The sequence below is a fragment of the Polypterus senegalus genome, chromosome 8, assembly GCF_016835505.1.
Source record: "Polypterus senegalus isolate Bchr_013 chromosome 8, ASM1683550v1, whole genome shotgun sequence".
In the NCBI taxonomy this organism is placed as follows: Eukaryota; Metazoa; Chordata; class Cladistia; order Polypteriformes; family Polypteridae; genus Polypterus; species Polypterus senegalus.
Window position 1 is genome coordinate 116,858,105 of NC_053161.1, and position 27,874 is coordinate 116,885,978.

A 27,874-nucleotide genomic window follows, 5' to 3' on the forward strand; every position below is an offset into this window, starting at 1 on the left:
GAGATTGGGAAGCACTGGCCTAGAGTACTACACATATTGTCAGATGTAACCAAATTATAAGAGTAAATAAGAGAAGACATATTACAATAAAGCCAAACACCAACACCTTAAAAGCAGGTCCCTCAGAACAATCTGATTAGTCAGTTTGGCTTTGGTAATGTGCTTGAAAGAGGAAGTGCCAGTGTGAGACACACAAGGAAGATGAAAGGTAAAGTTGGCATGCTGAGGAAGTCACCATCAAATACAGAGAGTATAAAAGCACATACTGTAGGAGGAGCCTTGAAAATAGTCACGGGGTTTAAGATGCAGGATTTACTGGAACCCATTCATGAGCAGTTCAGACATATGCAGATACCTAGGAAAAGTGCTAAAGGTACACATAAAGCATACCAAATATTTTTAAAATTATTTTAATACCTGTCTTTAACTGGTAGCAAAGCTAGTAAATAAACAAATTGAAAAGAAGGATCCATAAGACTGCTTCTAACCACCCATTTTGTGATTGTGCTTTATCCATTTAAAAATCATACAGTAGTAAATTATAATCACTACTGATTTGAATTCCTCATTTATGCGATCTTGAATTTGACAATACTCTGTGCAATTTGAATTGAGGGCACAATGTAGGAATAAATGGAATTCAAAATATTTTAAGTATTCAAATAAATTAATTTATCGATTCAAAGTATATATTTTTTTCTAATACAAAGGCTTTTTTTACATTTGTAACTGAAACATAGCAGGATGCTAGAATAAACTAGGTGTTGACTAAAGTTAGATAGACACAGCAGATGTAAAATAGTACTTAAAAAGACTTGCTGAATAAGTCCATCCATTCATCCATTATCCAAACCACTATATCCTAACTACAGGGTCATGGGGGTCTGCTGGAGCCAATCCCAGCCAACACAGGGCAGAAGGTAGGAAACAAACCCGGGCAGGGCACACACACACATACACACACACAATAGGGACAATTTAGAATCGCCAATCCACCTAACCTGCATGTCTTTGGACTGTGGGAGGAACCCGGTGTACCCAGAGGAAACCCACACAGACACTGGGAGAACATGCAAACTCCATGCAGGGAGGACCTGGGAAGTGAACCCAGGTCTCCTAACTGTGAGGCAGCAGTGCTACCACCGCACCATCAGCTCTGCTGAATAAGTATTTCTAAAAAATCTACAAAAAAGTAGTCAGCTTTGCTTCTAATGCCTTTTGGTACATATGACTCGAAATTATAGTCTAATTATGATCTCTATAAATTCACTTTGGTGTTCACATTTGGTATTTGTAGTGGATATTAAAGAACTTACAATTTTTACCATATTTAAATATATTTTCAGCATTATTACAATTAATGTTTCTATATTTTTTTATAGATCGTCCCTATATTAAGGATTTATATGCAGTAGAAAAACTTCAAGAGCCAATTCTCAACGTTCTTCAAATATTTTGCAAGATTCATCACAATAAAGACCCCCAGCACTTTGCCAGGTTGCTGGGGCGGTTGACAGAGCTGAGGACTTTAAACCATCACCATGCAGAAATGCTGTCATCATGGCGCATGAATGATCAGAAATTCACACCACTTCTCTGTGAAATCTGGGATATGCAGTGAAAGTTTTCTGGCAGCACACAGACTCAATGTGGAACTTATTTTGTATTATGTCATCACATTCCAAGGAGATCTAGCAGTACTTTTGGGGGTGGAAGTTTTACTGTGACACTTATTACTAATATCATAGGAAAAGAGGAATGCTGCACTAAAGCTTGTTATGCAGTAGCGAACAGTTGTTGGATAAATATGACGGAGCAAATAGGATGCAGCATCCAGTATAGTACAATTCAGTATCTGTGCTCTGGAGAATAAATACACTCTTTCTGGAAGGGCATTTTTTATATCCACAGCTCAGTGTGATAAATTAGTGCAATAAAATTATGTATGAATTCAGAAATATATTTTAGTAAAATATATAAATGCTATATACTAAAATGTCAATCTGCATATACTACAAATATGCTTTAAGGAAACCCATCCAAAACAATAAAGGCCAAAGCTATCTTATGCAATATATAGTGAAGTCAACGTTCAGTTTTTACTCTACACTCACTAAATTTAAATTTTAGCTGAAAAAATAAATATGAGGAAAGAGTGCACAAACATGCGTTTGTGCTTATGTTTGAACATGTCAAAATAAGACAACTTTTTCCATTCCAGCAATAACCAAAAATAGACGTCAGAAGCAGGTACCAAAACCAAAAATCTGAAGAAGGAGCTTGAAAATAAATGTTGTAAAGATAGACATGATTTTTAGCATAGAAAATAAACTAAATATATTCGGTCAGAGGTTATTAGTAAGAGATCCAATACTCACATGCATGCTGCTACGTGCCACCATATTACGTACTGTAGGTGGAGTATTATAACATGGGCATAGCAAGTATAAGCAAAATGCTTGTGTTCTACAAAAATTGCCAGTATAATGATATAATATAAAAATAAACAGTTCATTTCTTTTTGTTTTAGTCAAGGTAGAATATCCAGATTCTCTTGGAATCAGTATACAACATAAGTATGCAGCTGAATGGCTTATAATAATTCATTTTTAATTTACATCGTTTTTGTATTTTTTATATTCTCTTTTATAATGCCAGTATTAAGATCTACACCTACATCTTTCACCCACATTAATATTTGCATACATGACAACTCCATAAAACTCAAGGACTTACCCAGGCACCCAAATCACTTAACCTACTTTATTTGTGTACTGCAGATAATGTGTCATACATTTCAAAACAACAATGACAACAATAAAGGAAGCAGACCACTTCATAGTGCTCTGTCTGGTGAAAAAAAGACACAGAGGGTAAAAGGACCAGAAAATGAAACCAAGGAGAATCATGTCAGAATGACCAGGGATTAAAAGCTCAAAAATCCCTAAAATGATATGAATACTAGCTAATTGTGCAAGGACTGAAACATTGACCAGATTCCAGAAAGAGTGTGCCACCAACTTAAAGAGCAGTCATCTGATGACATAATTTGTTACCTGGAATAAAAAGAGCACCTTTTACACAAAAAGTGTGGTCACAAACATTCAAAAATATACAAAATGGTAACATGTGCAATGAAAACAAGTTCACAAAATGGTGGGAGAAAGATGTTTTAAATATAATAAACAATAAGCATGACCATTAAAATGAAAATAATATAGAAAAATAACTTTAGATGAATGATCAAAACCCCAAAATCATAATACATAGGACACAACCTCTAATCAGAATCTCTGACATTTTAAATCAATACCAGCAGGGGTGCATCTACCATCAGCTGAACTCACCAAGCGGGAAACCACTGGAAACAATCAAGTGTCCACATAACAGAAATCATACCTGTATCTGTGCGTGTCAACATAAAGAGTGGGACCTGCTACAGTGCGTGAAATTACTGGAATTCCCATGTGGAGTTATTATAAATAAGCTAAACTCTGTATTAAGGTGCTCAATTTATTAAGTCACGTAGCTGGCCCATAGGGGTCTTATTCTGACCTTGAATACCAGTCAGCAATGTTACTGACAGTTGTGGTATAATTTACAAAAACAGAGTTTGAAAATCATCTTTCAAATCTGTCTTTCCTTCTGTGTGATGCATTGCTGAACAGTGAGTGTGTTAAAGTAGGAGCAGCTCTGTTTCCAGCTAATGGCCTTCATAATCAGAGACCATCTGATTGGTAAGACCTTGTCTATATTGAATAGAAATTTTGGATTCATGATTTAATATAATGCACTCAAGAGTGCTAGCAAGGCTCTGCGTGTAACAACATAAAGATTGCAGCATCAGCAAAAGTAACTGCTCTAAGAAATCAATTCAAGTCTAAAATCCAAGACAAATATTTTTTAAGAAAAAAGTGGACTGTCTACAATGAGGCTGATTTATGCAACTATCTCAGGAAGTGCTTGACGCCTACACACTTCTAGGTCAGGGATGCCTAAAAGGAAAGGGTGACAGTTTTCTGTTCTTGTTTAAGAAATGCATTCTTTGTAGAATGAAATGCTATCCTGATGCTCTCCTTCTAAATTTAACATTTCAAGAGGAAGTAATTCCCTCCCCAGCAATTAATTTGGATAAGTGATATTGTATCCTATACATGTTTATGCCTCTGGCTTCTTTATTCATTGTTTACATGCATATAAGTATTAGGGATTAATTGAAAGTTTTTTTTTTGGAAAAAACTGAAATGACTTATATAAAATGTGTCATAGTATTTGGCTGAATAGATACAGTATGTTGTTTGTGGCACTTTATACCATTGATTTTATCTCCACACCAGTGAAAAGAAAGTTACAATAATTTTTTTAAGTGAATAACCTCAAATGAACTTATTATACTGAAGAATATCAGTTTGGATCACCCACTACTGCTCAAGACAACAAAAAGATGTCCAATTACGCATTAAATTATATGAGAATGGGTTGAGTTTATTGTAACATTAAAAATGCAGCAGAGAAACTACAGGACACAGAAACACTCTTTTCTGTAAATAAAGCTTGTGCAATGGACTTTGCAGCAAATTACTTCACATTTACCCTGGTTTGTACATTTATCTAACTGTAATTTTAATTTAAGATAAATTTCACAAATGGAATGGCATTAATGAGTTGATGTTTATCGAATGGCTACACCAGTAAAATGTCATGATTTGGAAGGTAGCTATTATCTTTGTAGTTCCAGCTGCATTTGAGTCAATTTGAAACAAACAAGCCACTGTTGTTTTTGAAGCCAAAAAGCTGCAATGCTGATATATATATTTTTGAGGTAGCTCTTGCAAATTTAAAAAAAAATTCAAGATCAGATATACAGTACTGTATATGTATATGTGCACCTCCCTCTCTTAAAGCAGCAATGTGATGAGGCGATTCATTGCAAACACCACTAGTCCATGTGGATAGTAACACCACCAAGTCAAGGACAAAATGAAAACAGTAAAACCTTATCGCAATACAAATAGCAATAATAATATTTCCAAAAATAAACTGAGACACATCAGGGAATTCTCAAAACAACTTCTAACCCTAAACAAGAAAAAAATAAAGAGATATCCCCAGTCATCTGAGACTGAAAATCTCAGTTCCATCTGAAGTTCAAGGTACAGTCCACTGGAGATAACCCATTATACCATAGCATGAACATTGTTAATGTTTAATAGCCCCAGCTATTCCCCTGCTTATAACAAGTATGTATATTTTACAGTGTGTTTTTAGACAAGTACACTGTCATGTGTACATAGTACAAAAAAATGTACTCTCTCCAAAGACATAAAAAACTAAAAAGTATACTTAGCATGTATATGTCAACTTGACCGTATTTCAACTGTTGTAGTCAAAGCTTATTTATCTCCCCTTGTTCCACTTTTGACTGCTGTTAATAATTCTTGCCTTTCCTATCATCTAGTCCCTTATTGTTTTAAAATTGCTGCTGTCATCTCTAGTATGATAAATCCTGGCAGTAATCTTAACAATGCAGAGTTCAGTAATGGGCCCCTTGCTTTTTATCACTTACCTGCTCCTACTCAGTTCAATTATGCATCATCATGGTATTCAGTTTCATTGTTATGCTAAAGATTTACAGCTTCATATTTCTACCAACATGCTAGGTTTGTTGTCCATCCTCCTTGATTAGTTAGCTGCATGATATTAAAATCTGGATGGTACATCATCTCCTCAAATTTAATAGTGACAAGTTTGAAATTCTTCATGTGGGTTCTAAAGTGACCCTTTCAAAATTTGGAAATGTTAATATCTGTATCGATGACACCCCTATTCCTTTACACCCTCAAGTCAAGAGCCTTGGTGTTGTTTTTGACAGTACTCTGTCTTTACAATCTCATATTAATGTTGCATCACAAAAACAGCCTCATAACCTTTCAAGATTTCTTCTCTCAATACTTTACTTTGCAGTCAGACATTAATTCATGCATTTGTCACATCAAGGCTAGACTATTGTCTTGAATCCCAGCTAAACTTGTAAATAAGCTGCAGTTAGTTCACAATTGTGCTACACATTTATTAAACTAAGGATCAAAGTTACATTACACTCATTCTAAACAAACTTAATTGGCTTCCATTTAAGTAGCATATTGACTTTAAGATTCTTGCCCTCAGCTATGAAGCTCATCATTATCTGGGTCCCACTTTTTATAACATCTTCTAAGATTAACTGCGCTCTTCTACTTCCGCCCTTCTGCTCCTCAACTCTGAAACTCTCTCCTTCATTATATCCAGACTCTTGATTCCATTTCTTTATTCAGAAAACATGTTATATCTAACTTTTTCAGAGCTCCTTCTCAGTGCAATACATTTTATAAGTCTAAATTGTTCTGATTACTTGTTTTTTTATTCTATTCTTTAATAGATTTGTGTTTTATTCTGTTTTATGTATTTACTTACTTAAACGTACTATTTTATGGTTTTATCTTGTAATGTATTCTTGAATTTCTAGAACGGCACAATTAAATAAACTGTATTATTATGATCATTATTATTAACATCCACTCTCTCTCATGTACATACAGAGCGTATTATATACAATGTAATATTTTTATAGTGAATACAATCCCACACTATTTTCCAAGTACAGATACAGTACATAGTACAACTGTTTAAAAGAGTTAGTGAAGTGACTTGCTCAGGGTCACACAGTGTGTCAGAGATGGAAATTAAACAGTAATTTTTTTATTTCAAATCCAGTTCCCAGCAACTACACCTACATTGCCTGCTAAAGGAATGATATTCATCTGCAAGATGCAACCTTTGATATTAGTACAAGTTTTCCTTCTTTAAATAAAGCTTTGATTTAACCAAACAAACCAAATTCAAAACTATTTTTACAAATTGTCTTATGAATGGTATTACAATGTAGTAGCATTTAGAAGTGTGTTAAAAATGTACCTGACTCTTTCAGGATATGTAATATCAAAAATGTGTACTAGGCAACCTAAAATACTGTGAAACTATAAACACCTGAAGGAATCCATATGACATTTACAAAAATAAAGGCTACAGTAGCTGTTCCTTTATTTTTTGACATTTAAGCAAGTGGTCCACAAGAGGTCACTGTAACACAGGCTATTAAAGCAGCATGACAGTCTCCCTTTAAATGTCACTCTATTTAAAATAAATAATATAAAAATACAGTACAGAGAGCTAATGAAGACATGTGTTTCCACAGGTTTCCCCATTGTTTAATTAATAATTATTCAATTTTAAGCTTTAAAAGGATCTGTTGTTGTTAAAATAAACCAACAGACTACTACATTGACATGCTTATAATTAATATAATATAATACATTTTACTTATATTGCACCTTTCCCATGCTCAAGGTGCTTCACAGAGTCACAGAAAGAACAGCAGCACATATTTTTTGCAAATAACACTAGAACGGATACATACAGGATATACAGTACAATGCAATAAATAGAATAGAGATGAAAAAAACAAACCAGAACAAAACACTAAACTCAATACTAAAAGAAAGCCTGAACATATAACATAATTTGTGGTATAACACACAGAGAAATTATCTGGAGTATCTGGACAGAAGCATAAACTGAAAGAAGGGGCACAATGTTAGGTTAAGTTAAAAGCCTTCCTGAACACAAGAGTTTTAAGTTGTTTTTTTAAAGAATAAATGGAGTCAGCTGACCTAATTAATTTTAGGAGGTCATTCAAGTCTGCGCACTACACAGCTAAAGGCCTGTCACCCATAGATTGCAGGTTAGTATGGGGCAGAACAAGACTGGTAGAATCAGAGGACCTTAGTGGGCGAACAAGACCATAGCAATGGAGAAGGTCACTGATGTAGTCCGGTGCAAGGCCATTTAAAGCTTTGTACTTTACTAATAGAATTTTATATTTAGTTCTGTAAGATGAAGGGAGCCAGTGAAAGCAAAGCAGGATGGGTGTGATGTGCTTGCTGTTGCTGATTCATGTAAGGACTCTTGCAGCAGAGTTTTGAATTAACTGGAGATGCGATATAAGATTTGAAGGGACACCTGCCAGTAGGGAGTTACAATAATCGATGCGGGATGTGATAAGAGCATGGACAAGTTTCTCAGCATTAGAAAACGAGAGGAATGAGCGAACACGGGATATGTTACAATGGTGAAACTAAGAAAGTTTCTTAATGTGGTTTTTGTGGTTGGAATAAGAAAGGGAGAAAATAAAAATGACACCAAGATTCCTTGCATTAGATGAACATCTGATGAGATCATTGCCAGCTCATTTTCTTAAGTTGTGCTTTACTGAGAACTTGCAGGAGTTTTGTTTTATGGCAATTTAATTTTAAAGAGTTTTGCGTCATCCAAGTTTTCATTTCAGTGAGGCGAATTGTGAGCTGAGGAAGCTCTGATGAAGTTTTGCTTTTAACATTGAAATATGCATAAAAATGATAACCTAGTCCAAGGCTACAAAAACATGGCTAGGGGGAAGCATATACAGAAGAGCAGAGGGCCGAGGACAGAGCTCTAAGGAACTCCTTGTGTGACTGGTACTGAGCTGGACCTGCTGTTGCCAAGACTTGCCAATTAAACTCTTGCCAAACAGTCAGATAGGACTTAAACCACAGGAAGGCATTGACAGAGATACCCAGAATGTTATCTGTTTTGGACAGTAAAATGTCATGTCTGAAAGCACCAAATGCAGCCCTGAGGTCTAACACAATTAATATGCTTGTTTGTCCACAGTCTGCTACTATAAGTAGATCATTGTTTTGGACTGTCTTGTGAACAACTCACAATCTTTAACTACCTTTTTGCATCCAAGGCATATTATACGGGTGGCTGCCCCAAACCTTTATGATGTCCGTTTGTCATTCTTGTGACACATTGTTGAAGCATATTTCTTAAAAACATTGTTTAGTCAAATGACACATTTACCTTTTCACCATTTATGGAAGTGGGAAATGACTTACTTGATTTTGATACATGTGTGAAACTACAGTATATATAAGCATGATTTCCCAGGTTTTAGTGGCAGTAACTGGAACATTTGTCAGTGAGAAATGTATTTTAAGACTAGATAAAGTATCCATCCTCTGCCTTTATCTTATTATTTCATACATCACCAATCACCAATGTAGTTGAAGGAGTCGAACAAATAAAATAAAACTGACTTGTGTAACACCAGGGCAGCACAGTGGCACAGTGGTAGCACTGCTACCTTGCAGTAAGGGGACCAGGGATTTGCATGTTCTCCTCATGTCTGTGTGGGTTTCCTCTAGGTGTTCTGGTTTCCTTCCAACAGTCCAAAGACATTCAAATAAGGTGAATTGGCAATCCTAAATTGGCCTTACTGTGTGGTTGCTGTGTGTGTGTTCACCCTGTCCAGGGTTTGTTCCTGCCTTCTGCCCTGTGCTAGCTGGGACAGGCTCCAGCAGATCCCTGCAATGCTGTTCAGGACTTAGCTGGTTAGAAAACAACTAATTGACTTTGATACCATATGATGGTTACTTGGAGCAGAGCAGTTTCACAGCTGTGCTGCACTCTGAAACCAGGCTGAAAGGGTTCCATCAAATTATTAGATGTTAAGTAATTTGGTGAGTTGGGAGGCTACAAAACATTCAAGAGCTTTTGACAGAAAAAGTAAGTAAGATATGGGCCAAAAATCTTTAAGATTGTCAGCATAAAGATCAGAATTTTTTAGCCCTGGAGATATTGAAGCAATTTTAAAAGTGGTTGGTACAAAGCAAGTGTCATGGGATTCATTTATTATTTGTGTAACAGTCAGGAATACGGCATGAAGGCAGGATTTAAGAAGTGTGGCGGGGATAGGGTCCAGTACAAAAGTAGTCAGCCTCATCTTAAAAAGCAGGTCATTAAACATGCAGATGTGACTGGAAAAAATTTAAGAAAAGAGTTGGATGGAGTGGGAAGACAGGGAAAGATATAAATCGTTGATTCATTTATATTAGTTTAATTATTTAGATCTTTAATTTCATTACGGAAAACATGGAGGAATTTTTCACAGACTTCAGTTGAGGAGGTAATTGGGCCAGATACAAGTTGATGTAGTTTACAGAGTAATAAACAATGCATAAGTAATGCTTATAGAAAGTATACCCTTTTGTGAAGCTCTCCCAGATGAAGACAAGTACCATATTATAAAGGCACACATTCAGAGTTTACTAAGACGTTAGGTATATACAGCATTGTAAAAGTCAGAGAGGTCTAGAAAACAGACTGATGTTAACTCTAATATGCTCAACTAAGCAGACTACGCCTTTTATAAATTCACTTTCAGCTCATCGGGTACTGAAGAGTAGTATGGCAGTATTCATATTTCATGAGCCTCACTCAGTAAAGTTTTTTGGCCAATATTATTTAGCTAAAACCTGATTGAATCCATCTACCTATAAATTCATTCACTTACTAAACCAAATGTATTTAATTTTAGTGTTGCTGGAAGCCACAAATCTATCCCTACAGCATCATACATAGTACACAAACCAGCACTGGACAGTCCCAAGAATGGCAAATTTCAAAAATTCTTTAAAAAAGTGTTGAACATGTTCACCAAGCTCTACAAAATGGCCAGATTCAAAATCTTTAAACAAGCTTCAAACACTAGTTGAAGGTTAATGTCCTGATACAAGATGCAGAGAGCAACCAAGAGATTGTAAACTGAGAATGTACATTAAAGAGCCAATTAAATATGATGATGATGATGAATCAATTATTCAATAAAGAAATAAAGATAGTATTAAACAGCAGAGATGGTAGCTCTCAAGATTTCATATTATGCCATTCAATGAGAAAGAAGCAAGAGAGATGCTAATGATGCAACTGCTCATCATAGGATTAGAATGCGGATACCGTACTTCCTCATGTTGCTGCACCATATGTGAGCATCAACTGATCTACTAATAAAAATGTGTTGTCTTGTTATGCTTTTTGAATGCAGTTTGCTTTGTCTTTTACTTTCATCTTTACTTCAGAAAGATTAAAAAGAGTGTTAACTCTACATTTTTTCCTAGTAGTCCTTTAAAAAGATATATTAGTTCTGGTCTGTAAACAAGTTTCATTTTCCTGTAGCCCAAAAGTAGGACTTTTTTTTTTTTTTTGCATTCTAGGTCACAGCACAGTTTCCTCCAATAAAAAGAACTGATTGTATTGACAGTGAATAAAGTCAGCAGATTTGGCCTCTGAGGCAATTGTCAAAGAAGACCATGCGCTCTTTGAGTTGTACATTCCTATTTAGTTTTATATTCTAACTTTCAAACTGTCGCACAAAACAGAATATAAAGACCAGCTTCACTTTATGGCTCAGTTGACCACATTCCTTGTTTGACTTTCACTTGATCTGTACACCAGACTATCGTAATTAAAGGTCTATACAGTACTAGGAGAACAGTTTGAATCACAATTTTAGACACAGCCTAAAATGAATACCAATTACTGACATAAACTAAATCCCAAATTATGTGTGGTAATACTAGTTGTAGCTTTGACTTAATTTAGATTTAAATCTGTGCATAACGGCCAAGACATGAGTGTTTGTTAATGAATATCCTAACAATTCAAGTCATGCAGACACTCTTCTATTGTTACTCATTTATCTAATGCTTTTATTCAAGGCAACTTACAAGATCAGTATATTGTGCAAACCTTTGTATACTGTGACGGGGAGCCACGGCCAGTACCCAGCCGGGATGACAGCCGGATGGAAGGACCAGGGAAGAGAGTATCCAAAAGGCACTAGCTTCCCTGGGACGCTAGAGGGCAGCCCTCCTGGGCAGCTGTAGCACCACGGATTATTGCAGGGTATGCTGGGAGTTGGAGCTTGGTACAGCCCTTATGGGTTCCATGGGGGCCGCCAGGTGGAGCTGCTGAGCCCTACTCTGGACTACCACCACACCTGGGAGTGATTCCAGGTAACGCTGATGAGCCACCTGGAGCACTCCCAGGAGCTGAATAAAAGGAGCTGCCTCACTCCATTCAAGAAGCCAGAGTTGGGAGGAAGAGGACAAAGCTTGCCAGAGAGGAAGTGGAGGCGGAACGAAGAAGACGAACTGTTGTGTGTATGGGACTCTGCATTGGAACTGTGCTGTAACAGTGGGAAATGAGGAAGTGTGGTTCCCACGAGGAAGAATAATAAAACTGTTTGTTGTGCTGCTCTTTGGTTTGTGCCTGTTGTATCGGGGTTGGGGCAGCTCAAGCGCCCCTGGTTTACACAAAACTTTTATATAACTTTTATATTTTTTATAATCAAACACAGTCAGAGTAAGTGACCTGATCATGTTTGTACAGTAGGTCGAAAGCAGTGCTTGAACTGTAAGCCTCAGAGATTAGGTTAAAATGCCTCAATGACTGATTGACTTTTTTATCATATGATTGTCATATTCAGGCCTGGATTTTGTTGCTCAACCTTCATCGTTCTCTCACTCACAACAAATGCAGGGATTGGTGTGACATGGGTGAGGAGTTCCTTGTGGTAATTTCTGAGCTGTTCCTTATCAGGAATGAAAACCTGCTCACACTGCAGCCTTTCAGAACTGAAGATGTCTGCCCCTACTGACAATATGTCTGTATTACATTGTTATCTATAACCTTTGGATTTCAAAGGATATATAAAACCACAGGAAAGCACTATAGTGCACCAGATGGTTCTGCTGCCTCTTGGACCCAGTGCCCTGAGTTTGAATCCTATGCTAAAAATGATTTTCATGTGGGGATTGTTGCTTTGTCTATGACTGTTCTTTGATTTGTGCCATGGTGAGATAGTTTTTGGCCCACCCGAACTGCAATTTAATTAGTTGTTTTAGAAGTTATGTTTATCCCTGTACTCCATTGAGCTTGGAGGACAGACAAAGTAAATCAAGAACTAAATGGAGGCATGTCAACTTAAGAAAAGAACAGAAAATAGAGTAATTGTGTAATGAGTAACTTCATGCTTCACCAACAATTTTGTCACAATTGAATTATGAGTAATAAGGTTGTATATAGTTTTTCAAGGATTCTGCAAGGACATTCGTCCTAATTCATTACAGCAAGACTGTGGACTAACACCATGCTGCAAAATCTAAATAAACTGATTCAGTTTTTACATTATAATAAAACTGAAAAAAACTATGCTAAATTAATAAATCTCCTAGTGGAAAAAGGACATTATAATTTATAAAAACAATAAACACAATACCCCAAGTGGAGGATTTCACTTAATCCAATATAAAAAGTGTCCTAATGTATTTTATTTCTCTTTCTTTTCTCTTTTTTCTATTTGCCAGATGAGCAAATATATATATATTGCAAAAAACAGAGTCTAATCATTTCCGACAAATTGTACATAAGTGCATCTGAAGCCTCAAAGCATAATGAGTTAAGGATTGCCACATGTCAGGGAGGTTATTACCAAGTACCTTGTTTGAAAAGGTGTCACGTGTTTAAGAGCATTAACCTTAAGTAATAAAGCTGGGACCTGTCTGATTTGAATAAAGACTTTTGTTTTGGGAACCTGTACAAAGTATTTACAGAGAAAGAGATGTCATAATTAAACTGTTTAAATGACATTGTCACTCCAGTACTACTTGTAGCATCAGTGTCACCGATCCGTAATGTTCTACCTTCATGGTGACTCCAAAGAACGTGGCCTGTTTCCTGGATTATTCAGGACTAGGGTGTAATGGGTTTATGCTGATCCCATCCTAGTTATTAGCAAGTGATTTATTGGGCTACCTAAACAAGAAATAAAACACTGCCAGACATATGCTGAAATGTCATTGTATGATGGATGTGGCAAGTGATAGTTCTGCTGAGTTGGAAATAGTTGCAATGTAGTAATTATACTTTAAAACAATGCCATAGCAACATATAGTTAATAGAATTTGACTCAGTGAAATTTAGTCTAATAAAATATCTATACAAACATATAACATGAGGTTAAAAGTAATGTTCATTCCTCAATAGCCCACACACAAACAATTTAAAAAATGAACTAATCATCAAACTGGTATAAGGTCAAGATTTGTAATATTTACCAGCAGTTAAGTGTTGAGCAAGTGGAAAGAAGGGCACGCTCCAAGGGTAGCTGGATGAGGTAGCCAAGATTTATTTTCTTTTAAAGATTCATGTTTAGTCATTACTTCCATCTTTTCATTCTATTTCCTTTCCTCATGCTTATGTACTGTAAGTGAATGACACAAAACTAACATTTCAATGAGCTTAAGCTATTGGGTTGAATGTATAATATTGTGATGTTGACCAGAATAATTTCATTACTGTCTGGCATAATAATGATTCATAATTTGCTTAAATGTTTATATTTTATTAGGAAAAGGAAATGAAACAACAAAACGTTGATGGGCTAACATTAAGAACATTAAGTTTCACTTGCTAAATCTTTAATTAAGATTGACAAATTTCTTCCATAAAAGGTATTGCATTACAGTTTAAAGACTAATTTGCAGAATACACTGGCAGTGTTGCTTACAGCTAGACTTTAGATTCCACATGTCTCAGGAGAACAAGGAACAAGGTGCTTAAGCGACTTACTCAAGGTCACAGAGAGTCTAAGGCTGAGCTGGGATTTACAAGGAAATTTTGCTGATTTGTAAAGGATTTTCTTTAATCACAGTGGAATGTTTGTTTGTTTTCTACACATTATGAGTATTTCTCTAAAGTATTGACTTGCAACTTTTTCTAACATTATAACATTGCAATTATTCCAAAGAAAGCACATGCAATTCTTAATAGAATAAAAATACATAAACACAGATTAATAAAATGTGTAGCACTAATAATAAAAACATATCAATTCATCTGCAGCCAAAGCTATTACTAATCATGCAAAGCTAAATAATGCCATTTTGAACCCACTCAGTTACTCATGTAATGTTTTCAATATTTTTATCTTTTTTCTCCATATTTATCCTGTGTTTGCAACTGTTTTTTTTTTTAAGAAAAACACACTATAGACTTTAGATTATCTGAACATTCCATAGCATGTCATGCTTATATATTTTAATAAAAGATGCAGCACCTCAACCTGATTTTATCATTTTTGGAAAAACAAACAGATTGTCCCGTAAAAGAGGATTTACGGTCATAATGATCAAATCTCCCCTAAAAATCTTTCTTCTCTCTTTCCTTTTTTGGTCTGTGTCTTGTATTTTATTCTTTTACAATAGGCCCTTTCAAACCAACAATGTTCATAAAGAAACTGATAAGCCATTTTGTGACAGAATCATATAAAATTAATGAGCATATTAAAATTACCAAGGTATGCCTGATGATACTGTAATACAGTACACTGATTCATAACCAACAATCCCATCCATCATTTCAAACTTGAATGGAAAATGATGTCATATACCGAAGGGAAACGTTCATTGTATAGCGCAAGAAAATGACTGACAAAAACAGTTTGTTTTGACAATATGTATGAAATTAATTTGATAAAACCTTGCGTCACAGTGTGTCTATTTGAGGAGAGAGTGTTGACCACACTGAGATGTTTACTTACCTTAGCAGTGACATTCATGTCTCTGGTGACTCTTCCTATGAAGTCAGTAGACAACGGGGTGGCACTCCTGATATCTTTGCAAAAGGATGAAGGTTCAAGTCTTTATAGTCCTGGTGCTTCCTGTTTTGCTATATAGTTGCAAGACAATGACAATATCCAGTTACTTGAAACAAAGACTGTACTCCTTTGGTACTGTACCTCTTTGGAGAATCCTTGGATACTGCTGGTTTGACTTTGTGTCAAACGAGCAGTTGCTCACAGAGTCCCGAATGAGGCATATTTCCTGCATTGTGAGGAAATGTCAGTTATGGTACTACAGCCATGTAGCTGGATTCCCAGATTGATAAGGATGCGAGCAGTTGGACCAGGCGAAGTGGTCGCCCACGTAATACCTGGTTGCGGCAGATAGATGGTCGTTTCTGGAGGGTGGGACTGGACCGTGTGGCTGCCTGAGGTGTTGCCAAATGGAATCCTGAGATGTTCCCTTGTGTGGTGGGTGTGGCAACGCGCTGTACCAGTGCATGCTCCCCAACCTGACCTGACTTGATTACTTTTGCTTCAAGCTTTGTACAGTCATTTCACTGTTTTATCACACAGATCTGTTACAACATTTAGGAAACAGAGGTAAAACATATGAGCTACATTATTAATGCAGACCAATTATCACAATAGTTGAGCAAAATTGGTTTGAAGGTTTCAAAAGAACAACTATGTACCCCCCTATCTGGTAATTTATGTGACATTTGTATGGTATACTGAGTGAAGAAAAACTTTCTTACATTTGTAATTTGCACTTAACCAACTTCTGTCTGTGTCCTGGTGCGCTTGTTGAAGAACTCAGTTTAAACTCAATTTAAAATCACAGGTGTAATTCTCTTTACTAATTCTTTTTATACTTTTAGACACTTATACTATGTCTCCTCTTAACCTGCATTTGCATAAACTAAAAAGATTTAGTTCTTTTAACCTTACCTAATTGTTAAAAATTCCGTTTTTGTAATATGGTGACAAAAACTGCTCACAGTACTCCCCCATAAGGCCTCACAAATGTGTCATACAAGTTAACTATACAACATCCTTTGATTTACATTCCACATATTCGCCATTGTAACCTACCATCTTATTGGCCTTCTTGATCACTTCTGTAACACTGTATGGATGTAGACAGTAACAGGTTTACAATAACTCCTAAATCCTTCACATAATGTATTTTAAAGTTTTTAGAGTCCCCAGCTGTGCATTATAATCAAATATTTTAAAATTCTCCATGCAGCGCTTGATATTTACTTGCTTTAAACTTGATCTGCCACTTATCTAACCTAAGGCAAGTTCAGTCCAGTTCTGTCTATAATATCTCTGCTAACTCAACAGTACCCAGTATTTCACCTAGTTCACTGTTACCAGCATACTCAGCTTCTTTTCTAGTTGCATTTTGATCTAGATCAATTACATAAATTAAAAGTGCAGTTATGCCAGCACTAATGCCTAAGGGTATCACTTTAAATATTGCTTATTTCAGACCAAAATGCAACCAAAGTGGCAGTTCTTCATGCAAATTTCATATTTTATGCAAATATAAGATAGTCATGTGCATAAAAGTTGTTTTAAGTTGTTTGAAAATAGGCATACCATTTTTTGAGTATACAAATTAAATGTGACATAAATCGTTTGCAACTAGTGCAGAATGCAGCAGCTAGAATCCTAACTAGGAAAAGAAAATCCGAACACATTTCTCCAGTTTTAATGTCACTACACTGGTTACCTGTGTCATTCAGGACTGACTTTAAAATTCTGCTTATAGTTTATAAAGCCTTAAATAATCTCGCCCCATCTTATATATCGGAATGTCTGACACCTTATATTCCAAATCGTAACCTCAGATCCTCAAATGAGTGTCTCCTTAGAATTCCAAGAACAAAACTTAAAAGAAGTGGTGAGGTGGCCTTCTGCTGTTATGCACCTAAAATCTGGAATAGCCTGCCAATAGGAATTCACCAGGCTGATATAGTAGAGCAGTTTAAAACACTGCTGAAAACACATTACTTTAACATGGCTTTTTTATAACTTCATTTTAATCTTAATTTAACTTAATCCTGATACTCTGTATGTTCAATTCTTCATAATAGCTATTCATGATGGCTCTAAAATCCCTGCTGACCCCTACTCTCTCTTCTGTTTCTTTTTCCGGTCTCTTTGTGGTGGTGGCCTGCGCCACCTCCACCTACTCAAAGCTTCATGATGCTCCAACAATGATGGATGGATTAAAAGGCAGAAGTCTACGTGACCATCATCATCAAGTCCTTCCGTGAGAACCCTAAATACAAAGAGTACTGTTTCATTTATGTTAGGTAGAATGCCCAGAGGGGACTGGGCGGTCTCATGGTCTGGAATCCCTACAGATTTTATTTTTCTCCAGCCGTCTGGAGTTTTTTTTTGTTTTTTTCTGTCCCCCCTGGCCATTGGACCTTACTCTTATTCTATGTTAATTAATGTTGACTTATTTTGTTTTCTTATTGTGTCTTTTATTTTTCTAATCTTTATTATGTAAAGCACTTTGAGCTACTGTTTGTATGAAAATGTGCTATATAAATAAATGTTGTTGTTGTTGAATTTTAAGGAAGACAAACATAAAGTAGATGAATAATGATAATAATCCCTGCAACGGATTATTTGCATCAACGTCAGGTAACTTTGTTAATATGACACTTAAGAAATGTATGTCAATATTTTAAGGTACAAACAACCACATAATACCAGAAAACGTGATCATACTAAATTACATTACATTGAATTAGATATATTAATACACACATTACTTAATTTTCTTCAGTATGAATCCAAACATGGTTAATTTGATGTTATGGTGTTTGGCACGGCTTCCTCACAGCTCCATATTCCTGCGTTCAAACCCAAGGCCAAGAACTGTTTCTGTGCAGTTTGTTCTCTACATATGTAGGAGTTTTCTTGTTAGCATCATGTAACAATCAGAGAATGGTGTGTGTTGGCTATGTCATATGTTTGCCTACTACTTTGTAAAAGAAAAAAAGCAATCCACTGAAAATTGTTGATGTCAACATTTCTCACTTAACATTTCCATTAGTTACAAAACAATATATAACTTGTACCTTTATATAGTTTGCATCACCTTCTTCTCCCCTCCTGCTCCTTTAGTAGAATTTCCTAATTAAAGAATGATGTTTTGTAACTGGCCTTGGCCATATCGTTTCTCTGCTCCTGTTTCTGTGGTTGCAATTTAAATTGCGTTAATACTATCCAACTTCAACTAACTTATGACTAAAGTAAACTAAGCTTGGTGTGGCAGCACATATATTCAATGATCTTTTGAACAAAGCAGTAATCAATTGTGGGTCTGTTCAGGTAAGGTATTACCTTGGGAATTCAGTAGGCATCTGCTTTCAACTGCGGCAGCAGCTGATTCTTTCTGCTTGTGAAAAGCTGGTCTCTATTGTTTTATTTTTAGATAGAAAAAATAAAAACAACTAAATTGCAAGTAAATTCAATTATGAGATTGAAGCATAAAAAAACTTAAATAATAATAAAGTAAAGCTCATTGTGAAAATGTGTACAGTCATACAAAAATTATACTGTACATAGAAGGAATTCTATAAAAATAATGAGTTGAATAAAAACTGGCTTAATTTCAAGATGCTAGTAAATGTATTTTTAATTTTAAACATCTGATATACTGTATACTGTAAAATAATATCCAATGGAAACCCAAAGTCTACAGACTCCAACTGAAATTTCAGTGTTTTATTTGTTATAAAAGCTAAAATCAAGACATATCATCCCAGAATTTTTTTCACTTTTAATAAGACCTACTAATCAACAGTACTGAATATACAGTTAAATAAATCTAACAACTTTAGATTTTAGTGGATTGCTTGCACAAGTGAGCACACCTTTCAACTAGCACATAATTGATGTATAATTTGAGTAATTGTCAGCAGTAAGTCTGGATTTTGCAGTTTAATCCTACTCTACTTTGCAGAAGAATTCAATTTCAAGTTTCAAGGAGATCTCCTATGCACAGCGCAAAGACATGATGGTTATGTTAATTAGAAACTCTAAACTGTGTGTGTCAATGTGGAGCTGCCTGTTTATAATTATCTGAGTGCTTTCTAAAATATCAGATAATTCCATGATCAAGTCTCCCAGATGACTTTTGTGTTGAGTAGTCAAAGTTAACTCTTCTCTGATAAAATTAGGTGTTTACTGAAGAAAAACAATTAGTAGAGACATTTCTGTCAGATTTTGAATTTTCACGTTGATGCTTGTGGAAGAAACAAAATCAGCACAGGATGTGTGTTCCTTAGTTAGGTTCATGAATTTAGCATCTAGGTTAACCACTTGAACACCTGAAATTCAATTCTGCACCTAGGACAATGTCCATCTCACTCTAATGCCATGTGGTTTAAGGAAGACCAGGAAGACCAAACTACTCCAATTTCAATTAAGTTCTAACATCACCTCAAGCAAAGCAGGAATGATTACCTGTTGATAAGAGTGAGTCTGCCTTGCAATGGAATAAGTTGATTTGGGCCCAACAGTGGCAACTTGTGACTATAAATAATTAAAACCTACTGGGATAGAACAGTGGAAATACGATGCTTGACAAGAAACCCCAAGTTTGAATAAATAATAGGGTTGTTTGCTCCACAAACCACCTGGAAATCATTCCGTAGACAATACTGCAGTTTCCAATGTGCAGCTGTGCTGTCCGAGAGCTCAGAACATCAGTAGAATGGCTTGCTGCTAATAATGCCAGGACAAAAGACTGGAACAGTCAGGAAAGAGCAGCTGCAAACATATCTGAAATCAAATGCACATAGCAAAATTCTGGGCCTTGTGTTGAAACAATTCTTTTGCCACTGCATAATTTTTTATCAGGTAAGTCATGCAAAATACTGAGCATTTTAGTCCATTTTCTTAACAGTCAGCTAGTAATGTGTCTTAAATAGTCCTAATTTTGCATTTAACGTTTGCAATGGTTGCATAAAGGCCATGAACTGTTGCGGACTGCAATCATTGTGGGGTACTGTATGCAATTTCCCATGACATCAGTGAGCTGAGTGCTAAAAGCAAACTAAAGTAGTAAATATATCAAAAGTGCAATTCTGGATATTTAAAACACACTTTTAACTAGTGAAAATGTAACAGATATTTGTTGACGGTTTTCATTTCTTTAGTCATGTGCGGCCCCAAATCCTGACTACAATTTAGATTACAGTATAACCTGCGAATTACAACTTTCTCTTACATTAATGCCTCAGGAGAATACATGGAAAAATTCTTATCAAAATGCAATTACAGTTCGGAAAACAGAAAACGGGATGACTTTTAAAAACTGTTGAAATATATGATGGAAACCATAAACAAATTACTCGAAAAAAACAGCAAAGATACCATTTCTGTCAGGTTCTATTGCTGGTATCGATGTGAACTATGAGTTCTCTGAACTTCGATTGTTAGATACACAAAATTAAAAATGCAGGATATTTGACCCTTTGGCGAAGTGGTTAGTATCGTGAGTCCAAAGCGAATGCTCTCCCAGTGCACGAGTGGGTTTTCCTCCCATATCCCCCGTGCGGGACTGCTGCTCTAACTTTGCAGATACGAGTGAGTTCGGATGGGGGCGTCTGACGCTGACATAGGAGTCTCTGTCCCTTTAACTGGATTAAGTCGGTTTCAGAATTTATGTTTTTTCAGATTTGTATTCATTCGTCCGAAATGTAGTTTTAGATGTGCAAAATGCGCTTTTGTGTCATCGGATTGTAAGTCTAACTTGTCGAAGTACGTCGTGAAATGTATAAACGCCTCGCTGTCGAAGCCACCCTGTAAAACGTGATTTTCAGCTCACCTTCAACTGTTGCTTCAGGCTAGTGCAGTTTAAATTGAAGGCTTGTACACCTCCTTCCTTAAGAGTTCAGATTGCTCGGAAAAGTCTCCTTTACGAGGAGGAAGAGTCCGGCTGTACCCAGCTGTAACGTCCCAGCATGTCTGCGAGGGGGGTAGGGGGACGGTGAGGTAAGTTGGGAAAACTGGGAGCTGCTGGGAAAATCGCAGCTACAGGCAGCTTTTAGTTTGGCTGATTTTCGGTTTAAATGCAGGAAAAGGCTTTGTCTGCGTAGACATATACGGCCTGTAATCAGAAAGGTATCAGTTTGGCTTGATTGTTTGCAACCTGAAAATATGAAAACCAAGAGGCAGGTCAGTAACGAGTTTTTTAAACGGCGTTTTGGCAGAAAACTAAGCTTTGTTGAGTGGACAGCGTTGTGTGTATACATTAGAACGAGGTAATCCATTGCTTTACCTATGATCGATTAATTTAGATATTTTTTCAAGTAAGTATATAATAACATAGCACCAGCATAGCATTTAACACCCAGAGAAAGCTGTGAATATACAATCTTATTCGAAAGAAGTGAATGTCATTTTTAAAAATAAGAATCCAGAGCGTACATTTATGTGAATATTTAATTTCAGTTTTGGAACCTGTTTTATTTAATACCAAACATCCAGCCGTCTAAATGTTTTATCTTTTAGCACATTTAAGCCACAAAAATGGGCACAAGACACAAACCCTGCAATTGACAGGGTTCCAATTTATCACCAGTTACACTCAAAGAGTAACTCATACTGGGCCAAGTAACCTTTCATTCACTTCATTAGGATGTGGGAGGAAAACATCAGTGTCTAGTGGCAAACCCATACAGACCCAGAGGAAATTGTGCAAACATGGACAGATAGAACTTCATTTGCCCCCAGTGGGAAATATGGTTATTTATAGAAGCTCATTAAATAAATAAATAGATAAATACGCACACACACCCACACAGCAGAATGACTAAAAAGGAGGAACATTAAAAAACAAAAAAAAAACTTATGACTTGGCAGTCCTTGTCCCAGTGAAGTGTTATGGAGACGTATGGATGTTGGTATAAATTAGCCCCAGTTGCATTTTTTGACCCACTTCTGCTGAATAATTAATTGGCTGAAAGTGCTTAGTGTGTCAGAAAGAGGATATGCAGCGTTGTTCATAATGGCACTCAGTTTTGTTTTAATGATCTCCTTAGCCGCTACCTCCAGGGTGTCCATAGTTTGTTCCATAGCTAAGCCTACCATTTTAATTAGCTTGTTGATTTGGTGGTCCCGTCATGAAGTGATGTTACCAGCCAAACACACCACAGCGTAGAAAACTGCACGGGTCATCACAGAGTTATGAAATATGTGAAGGATGTCACTACCCTCATTAAATGAACTCAGTCTCCTAGTTCATCTGTGTTTAAAGACCAGTTCAACCTCGACGTGTCATTAATGTGGACCCAGAAGTACTTGTAGGAGTGCACCACCCCTGCATGTACTCCCCAAATAGGGACTGGACATATAGGCTCTTTGGTGCAGTAATAGTCAATAACTAGTTCCTTGACTTTGCTGATATGAAGTTTCATACAATTCTTTTTGTTCTAAGAAACAAAGTTCTCCACCTGATTCCTATACTCTGTCTTATCCCCCTTATCGATATACCCTATAACGGCAGAATCATTTGAGAATTTCCACAAGTGACTTAATGCTGAATGTACAGTATGTAGGCTTGGAAATGAATTCATACTCAACTACACCACCATGCCATCCAAATAATAAAACAATTTAACTCGCATACAGAAATATAGAGTTGACAAAATACATCTGTTTTAATTATTTTTTTTCTTCTCACTAATTTATCTTGTAAATAGATAAGACATTCTAAACCCCACTTTTTACCATTCAGGTTTGTGGGCAAACCAGAGCCTATCCCAGCAGCACTGTCCAGATTTGTGACAAATGACAGAACCATTTCATCACAAGACACAAACCAATACACATGGAGACATGTTTTGAGTCTCCAGGTATTCTTAAATGTGCACCTTTTGGGCTGAATAGGAATAACTGTAGTACCCAGAGAAAACCAACACAGACTCAGGCAGGGCAAGAAAACTGCAAACAGACAACAATCAGGTATAGGATTTGAACCCAGGACAGTGGATTATGTGGCAGTACTGTTAACAACTGCAATATGCAAATTTACTTTTTATTTTATTGCATCTAACCATCATTAGACCATATTAAAAACCATATTTAAAATGTATTATTGCCACAAAATGTAGCTATAAAGAAATATACAGCAAATCAGTCAAAGAATACTGTCATAGAGATTTCATATTTTTCTTTGTTTATTATCAAAACAAGCAACATTGTGTGATCTACAAGCATGATTTGTTATGTTATCTATGAGAGGAGACAGAAACCCTGACCAAGACAGTGTTTTTAATAATGGTTATGGATTAGTGTTACTGAATGCAACATCCACATTCAATATTGTTAAGTATCATCTTGAAACAGATACCCATTTGAAAAATATAGATGAAATGTATTTATGGGTGTAATTTATTTTTGGGAAAATTATTTTGTATATCTGAATTGTTATTTTTAGTGAGATGGGTGGATTTCAGATAAAGCGGTTTGTTATATTTCATTTTGTATGATTTGTTTCCAATTGTTGTGCTGAGAAAAACCTCATATCTCAAATAAGACTCTGTTTTTGGCTGTAGCTGGTTTTAGTCCATTGCTTCTTTCTAAATGTGAATTAGTTTTTAAACTACTTCTGACTGATGATGTGTTTAGAACCTATGACATATCCTGACTTGGCATGCTATATATTATTGTGTATAAGGGTTGTCATACAAGTTCTATTTTTGCAATTTAGTACGGTGCAAACCCCTGCTGTTAAGTTGACTCTCAGCACTAAAATAGCTGGTGTGGTTGTGTCTGTGTGTAGCCCATCATTGAACAGGTATCTAATCCAGGTATCGTTCACACTGTTACTCTCAGTCCTTTATGTCCACTTTAACACAGATGGGCATTCTCCATTTTTTGAAAATGTACTTTTTTAACCAGGCTAAGATTGGCAGTCAGGTTCTATACCTTGTTGAACAGAGGTATTGCACCAATTGTCTTAGGCTGTAATTTGGCATTTATTTATGATGCATTTTACCATTCTTTTCATATATACATTTTTATTGTGTACAATGATGGACATCATTCTTATATAAAATGAAGTTCTCACAATGTTCTGTTTTAGGCTAGCTCTTGTTTGTTGCTGTTCATGCTGAGATAAGTCCTAGTTATCTTTATATGCTATTATGAAAAATGCAAATCCACAATATGGATTGATGGTTATTAATTTTAACATTGGAGTCCTTTTCAATTAACGTATTTAGCCCATTCGGCTTTGTGCTGTTTCTAGGCACTTAATCATTTAGTAAAGGAAAGTATTATCAAAAAAAATTTGGGACCGACGTACATCCTTTATTCATCAAACTGACGATATGATTAAATGAGAGGCTGGAATGTAGAGATTTTGGAGAACCTGCAGTTCAGCAGGAAACAAAGTGGATTCCCTGCTTTAAAGGAAATCCAAAAAGCTTCACTTAAGACCTGTTTTAATGCTATGCAGCTTCCAACTGAGCCACTATTGTATACAAAAGGTCAGAGCCATAATGAAAATCTGAATTGTTTTCTTGACCATAGAATCTCCAGACTGGCAAGCTGCATCTCAGCAAGTTTCCTCAAGGTGTCTTTCTAGAAACTTGACATTCAATAATTATTTTAAAACGGTGCATGACTAATTATACACAAAGGAACTAAATCTAAATTATCATCAGTTTAAATAGCCAACCAGAAGTATTTGTGAGTTTTATACCTCAACATTCAAAACAAATTAACACACTTTTTTTAACTTTTTAGTTCAGCAATGACATTCTTCAGTATTACAAATTTGTGAGACAATATCGTTTTTTTTATTTTTTTATTGGCAGGGGAGGGATTTGTGCAAAACCAAAAGTGCATTGTCATTTAAAAGCCATTAAGCTGATGTTGATGAATTTTGCAAATTGTTTAGGTCTGGTCCTTCTTACAGGCTACATTCCACATCAGTATTTCAGTGGAAGTGATGGCGGGAGTGGGTGGTTGTGGTGTGATGGAGAACAACACAAAAACTGTATATCACTCAAAAACTGTTATGCCTACGCTCACTAAATTTTGTATTAATCTTATTGTGCATGTAATTTAAAATATAGGCTTGACTGGATGAGTTGTAACAAGAGGGTCACCACAACAAAAACTACATAATACTCCAAAACAACTAAGTATATTCAGGAAATTGTGAATGTATATTACAGTTAACCCAACTTAACATACAGACTTTATGGAGTTTCGAGGTTTTATCATAATTAGGGGTTCATTGGGGGTGGGTTGGACTTACATTCATGCATATATAAGCTAGGAGATGGAGAGCTTTTAGGTAGGAGACCTCCCCCTTGCTGCAGTTCCCAGGAGATAACTACAGATTAACATGTGTGGCATTATAGCACCAAGATATTGTGTGAATTGCCAGTACAGAGTATTGAAAGAAAATGTGACCGTACTATGAAGAATAAAAAGCTAAAGTGCTGATACTGCATACTGGTGAGTACCTGCTGATTTCAGAGCCAGTGTGCAAAGAAAAGCCCCCAGTACTGCAAATATGATAATGTATAAGTGACTGTACAAAGTATCAATGAGTTTGGGCCAAGTTCAAGCACTGGCAATGCAGGGCACTTCAGCTAGTAAACAATATATAAAAGAACATATACATGTCACTATAATTAGCTATTGAGTAACCTTATGACATGTGAATAAAAACTGTACTATACTCTAGTGGTACAAGTGGTAGTGGCCTGTGGTGGTGTGGTTTGGAACTGTCAATAGTCATAAACCATGATGAGCCGGGTAAATGAGGACATACACGGTCAACAGGGGAATAGTACAAAAGTGGCAAGCGCTTTTAATAAAAAACAAACAAATAAACAAACAGTGCTCAAAAGTGCAGTGCAAAAGAACTTCTCCATCAAATAATTAATCAATAAAAGCAAATTGAAATGTGGAGGTTAAAATCCAATAAATAACCTAATAAGAACAAGGTTTAAATCAAAGGCAGGCTTCTTCTATTAAAACAGTCATGAGCCCCAATGCCTCTCTCTAAAATCAGACATCTACTCAGCTTATCCCATCAAGACCTTGCAGCATGAGGAGGTGCCCACCGACAGGTGCAGCCATCTACTTAATTCTGGATTCAGGGTCCTCTGTTAACCTGTCAGTGTCTGTAGGTCTCCTCGCTAACCGCCACACATGTCTCCCTGAGCCAGTCCATCGGTATCAGAAGGGAGACACTGCACAATAGGGCTGCTCCTACTCCTTTGTGCTGTTCTAAGAAGTGCCCCTTCTCTAGCCCCTCACTCATGTACAGGCCTAGTGCTTGCTTTCTCAGGGCATTCCCCTGACCACCTGCCTCCACTCTTTATGACACAGGCTGCTCACCATCTTGCTCTTTTCCTTCCTTAACCTCCTTTCTCTTATCCTCTTTCTCCACCAACTCTGAGGTGTGAATGAAGCACCTGAATGATCCACTTGCATTTGCACATGAATGTGCATTTTCCCAAGCACCCCAATCAGCCCTGGAGGGGCACTGGCATGCACACACTCGCACCCGTTCAGAGCCTGACTGCCAGATTATTTATATAAAAATTGCACTTTGCCACTGACCTCTTACCACACACCTCTGCCCTCAAGACACCAGTTGCAAGGGATGGTTCTTCACTCCTTAAACCCAGTGCAACTGGTGGCCAAGGTCTGTAGCATGGCCCTGTCACTGCACTAAAATGATAAAAGCACTAAAACTAACCCTTCAATAAAATAAGCTCAATCCCCCTTCTAAAACAGGAGATTTAAAGAACAATTAATTTAAAATAATAATAAAATCAGCAATAAATAAGTAAATAGTCCATTAAAAGTTCATAATTCTCTAAAGAACTCTTCATGTTTGAGTGGATTGGTGGCACCAATCCAATTTTCTGTTCTTCAATCCTCTCCGCCACTTGCTCATCCCATCGCTACCACCATTTGTGACGGTCTGGGTTCAAGAGGCTCCCAGAAGCAGCAAGGGCTGAACTGGAATTTCAGTTGAAAATAACTTTAGCACTGTGAATACATTTGATATCAGCACAACAATTACATGCAAGACTGTAAACCTGAAATATTAAAATGATATACTGTATAAGATTTTCTTACACTATGATTGAACAGGCAGATATCAAAGAGCAATTCACAGAAATGTCTGGTTTTTCAAATGTAATCTGAACAATCAACTACACACGCATTGCTATAAAGGCGCCTTCAGAGAATGAATTTGCTTATGTAAGTAGAAAGTATTTCCAGTCTGTTAATGTGAAAATTATCAGTGAAGTGAAAATGCAT

General features: G+C 36.3%; 2 protein-coding genes and 1 long non-coding RNA gene across 4 annotated transcripts in view; 2 read left to right on the plus strand and 1 right to left on the minus strand.

Moving 5' to 3' along the window:
• nr1h4 (nuclear receptor subfamily 1, group H, member 4) overlaps positions 1–2,075 on the plus strand; it is a 110,007-nt gene extending 107,932 nt beyond the window's left edge. Inside the window, exon 10 of the mRNA XM_039761681.1 lies at positions 1,383–2,075. Within this exon, the coding sequence (XP_039617615.1) occupies positions 1,383–1,621 (239 nt within the window). The 3' untranslated portion in view covers positions 1,622–2,075. The remainder of the gene's footprint in view (positions 1–1,382) is intronic.
• The window catches only part of LOC120534248, a 128,754-nt gene extending 107,276 nt beyond the window's left edge, over positions 1–21,478 (minus strand). The window contains exon 1 of the long non-coding RNA XR_005634711.1: positions 21,402–21,478. This is a non-coding gene — a long non-coding RNA (uncharacterized LOC120534248). The remainder of the gene's footprint in view (positions 1–21,401) is intronic.
• Position 21,479: 1 nt separating this feature from the next.
• gas2l3 (growth arrest-specific 2 like 3) overlaps positions 21,480–27,874 on the plus strand; it is a 97,297-nt gene continuing 90,902 nt past the window's right edge. The window contains exon 1 of one of the 2 annotated variants that reach the window (XM_039761677.1): positions 21,480–21,568. The gene's annotated coding sequence lies outside the window, so the exon portion shown is untranslated. Of the gene's footprint in view, positions 21,569–21,618; positions 21,752–27,874 lie in introns of those variants that run through there. The other variant, XM_039761678.1, reaches the window with a different exon arrangement.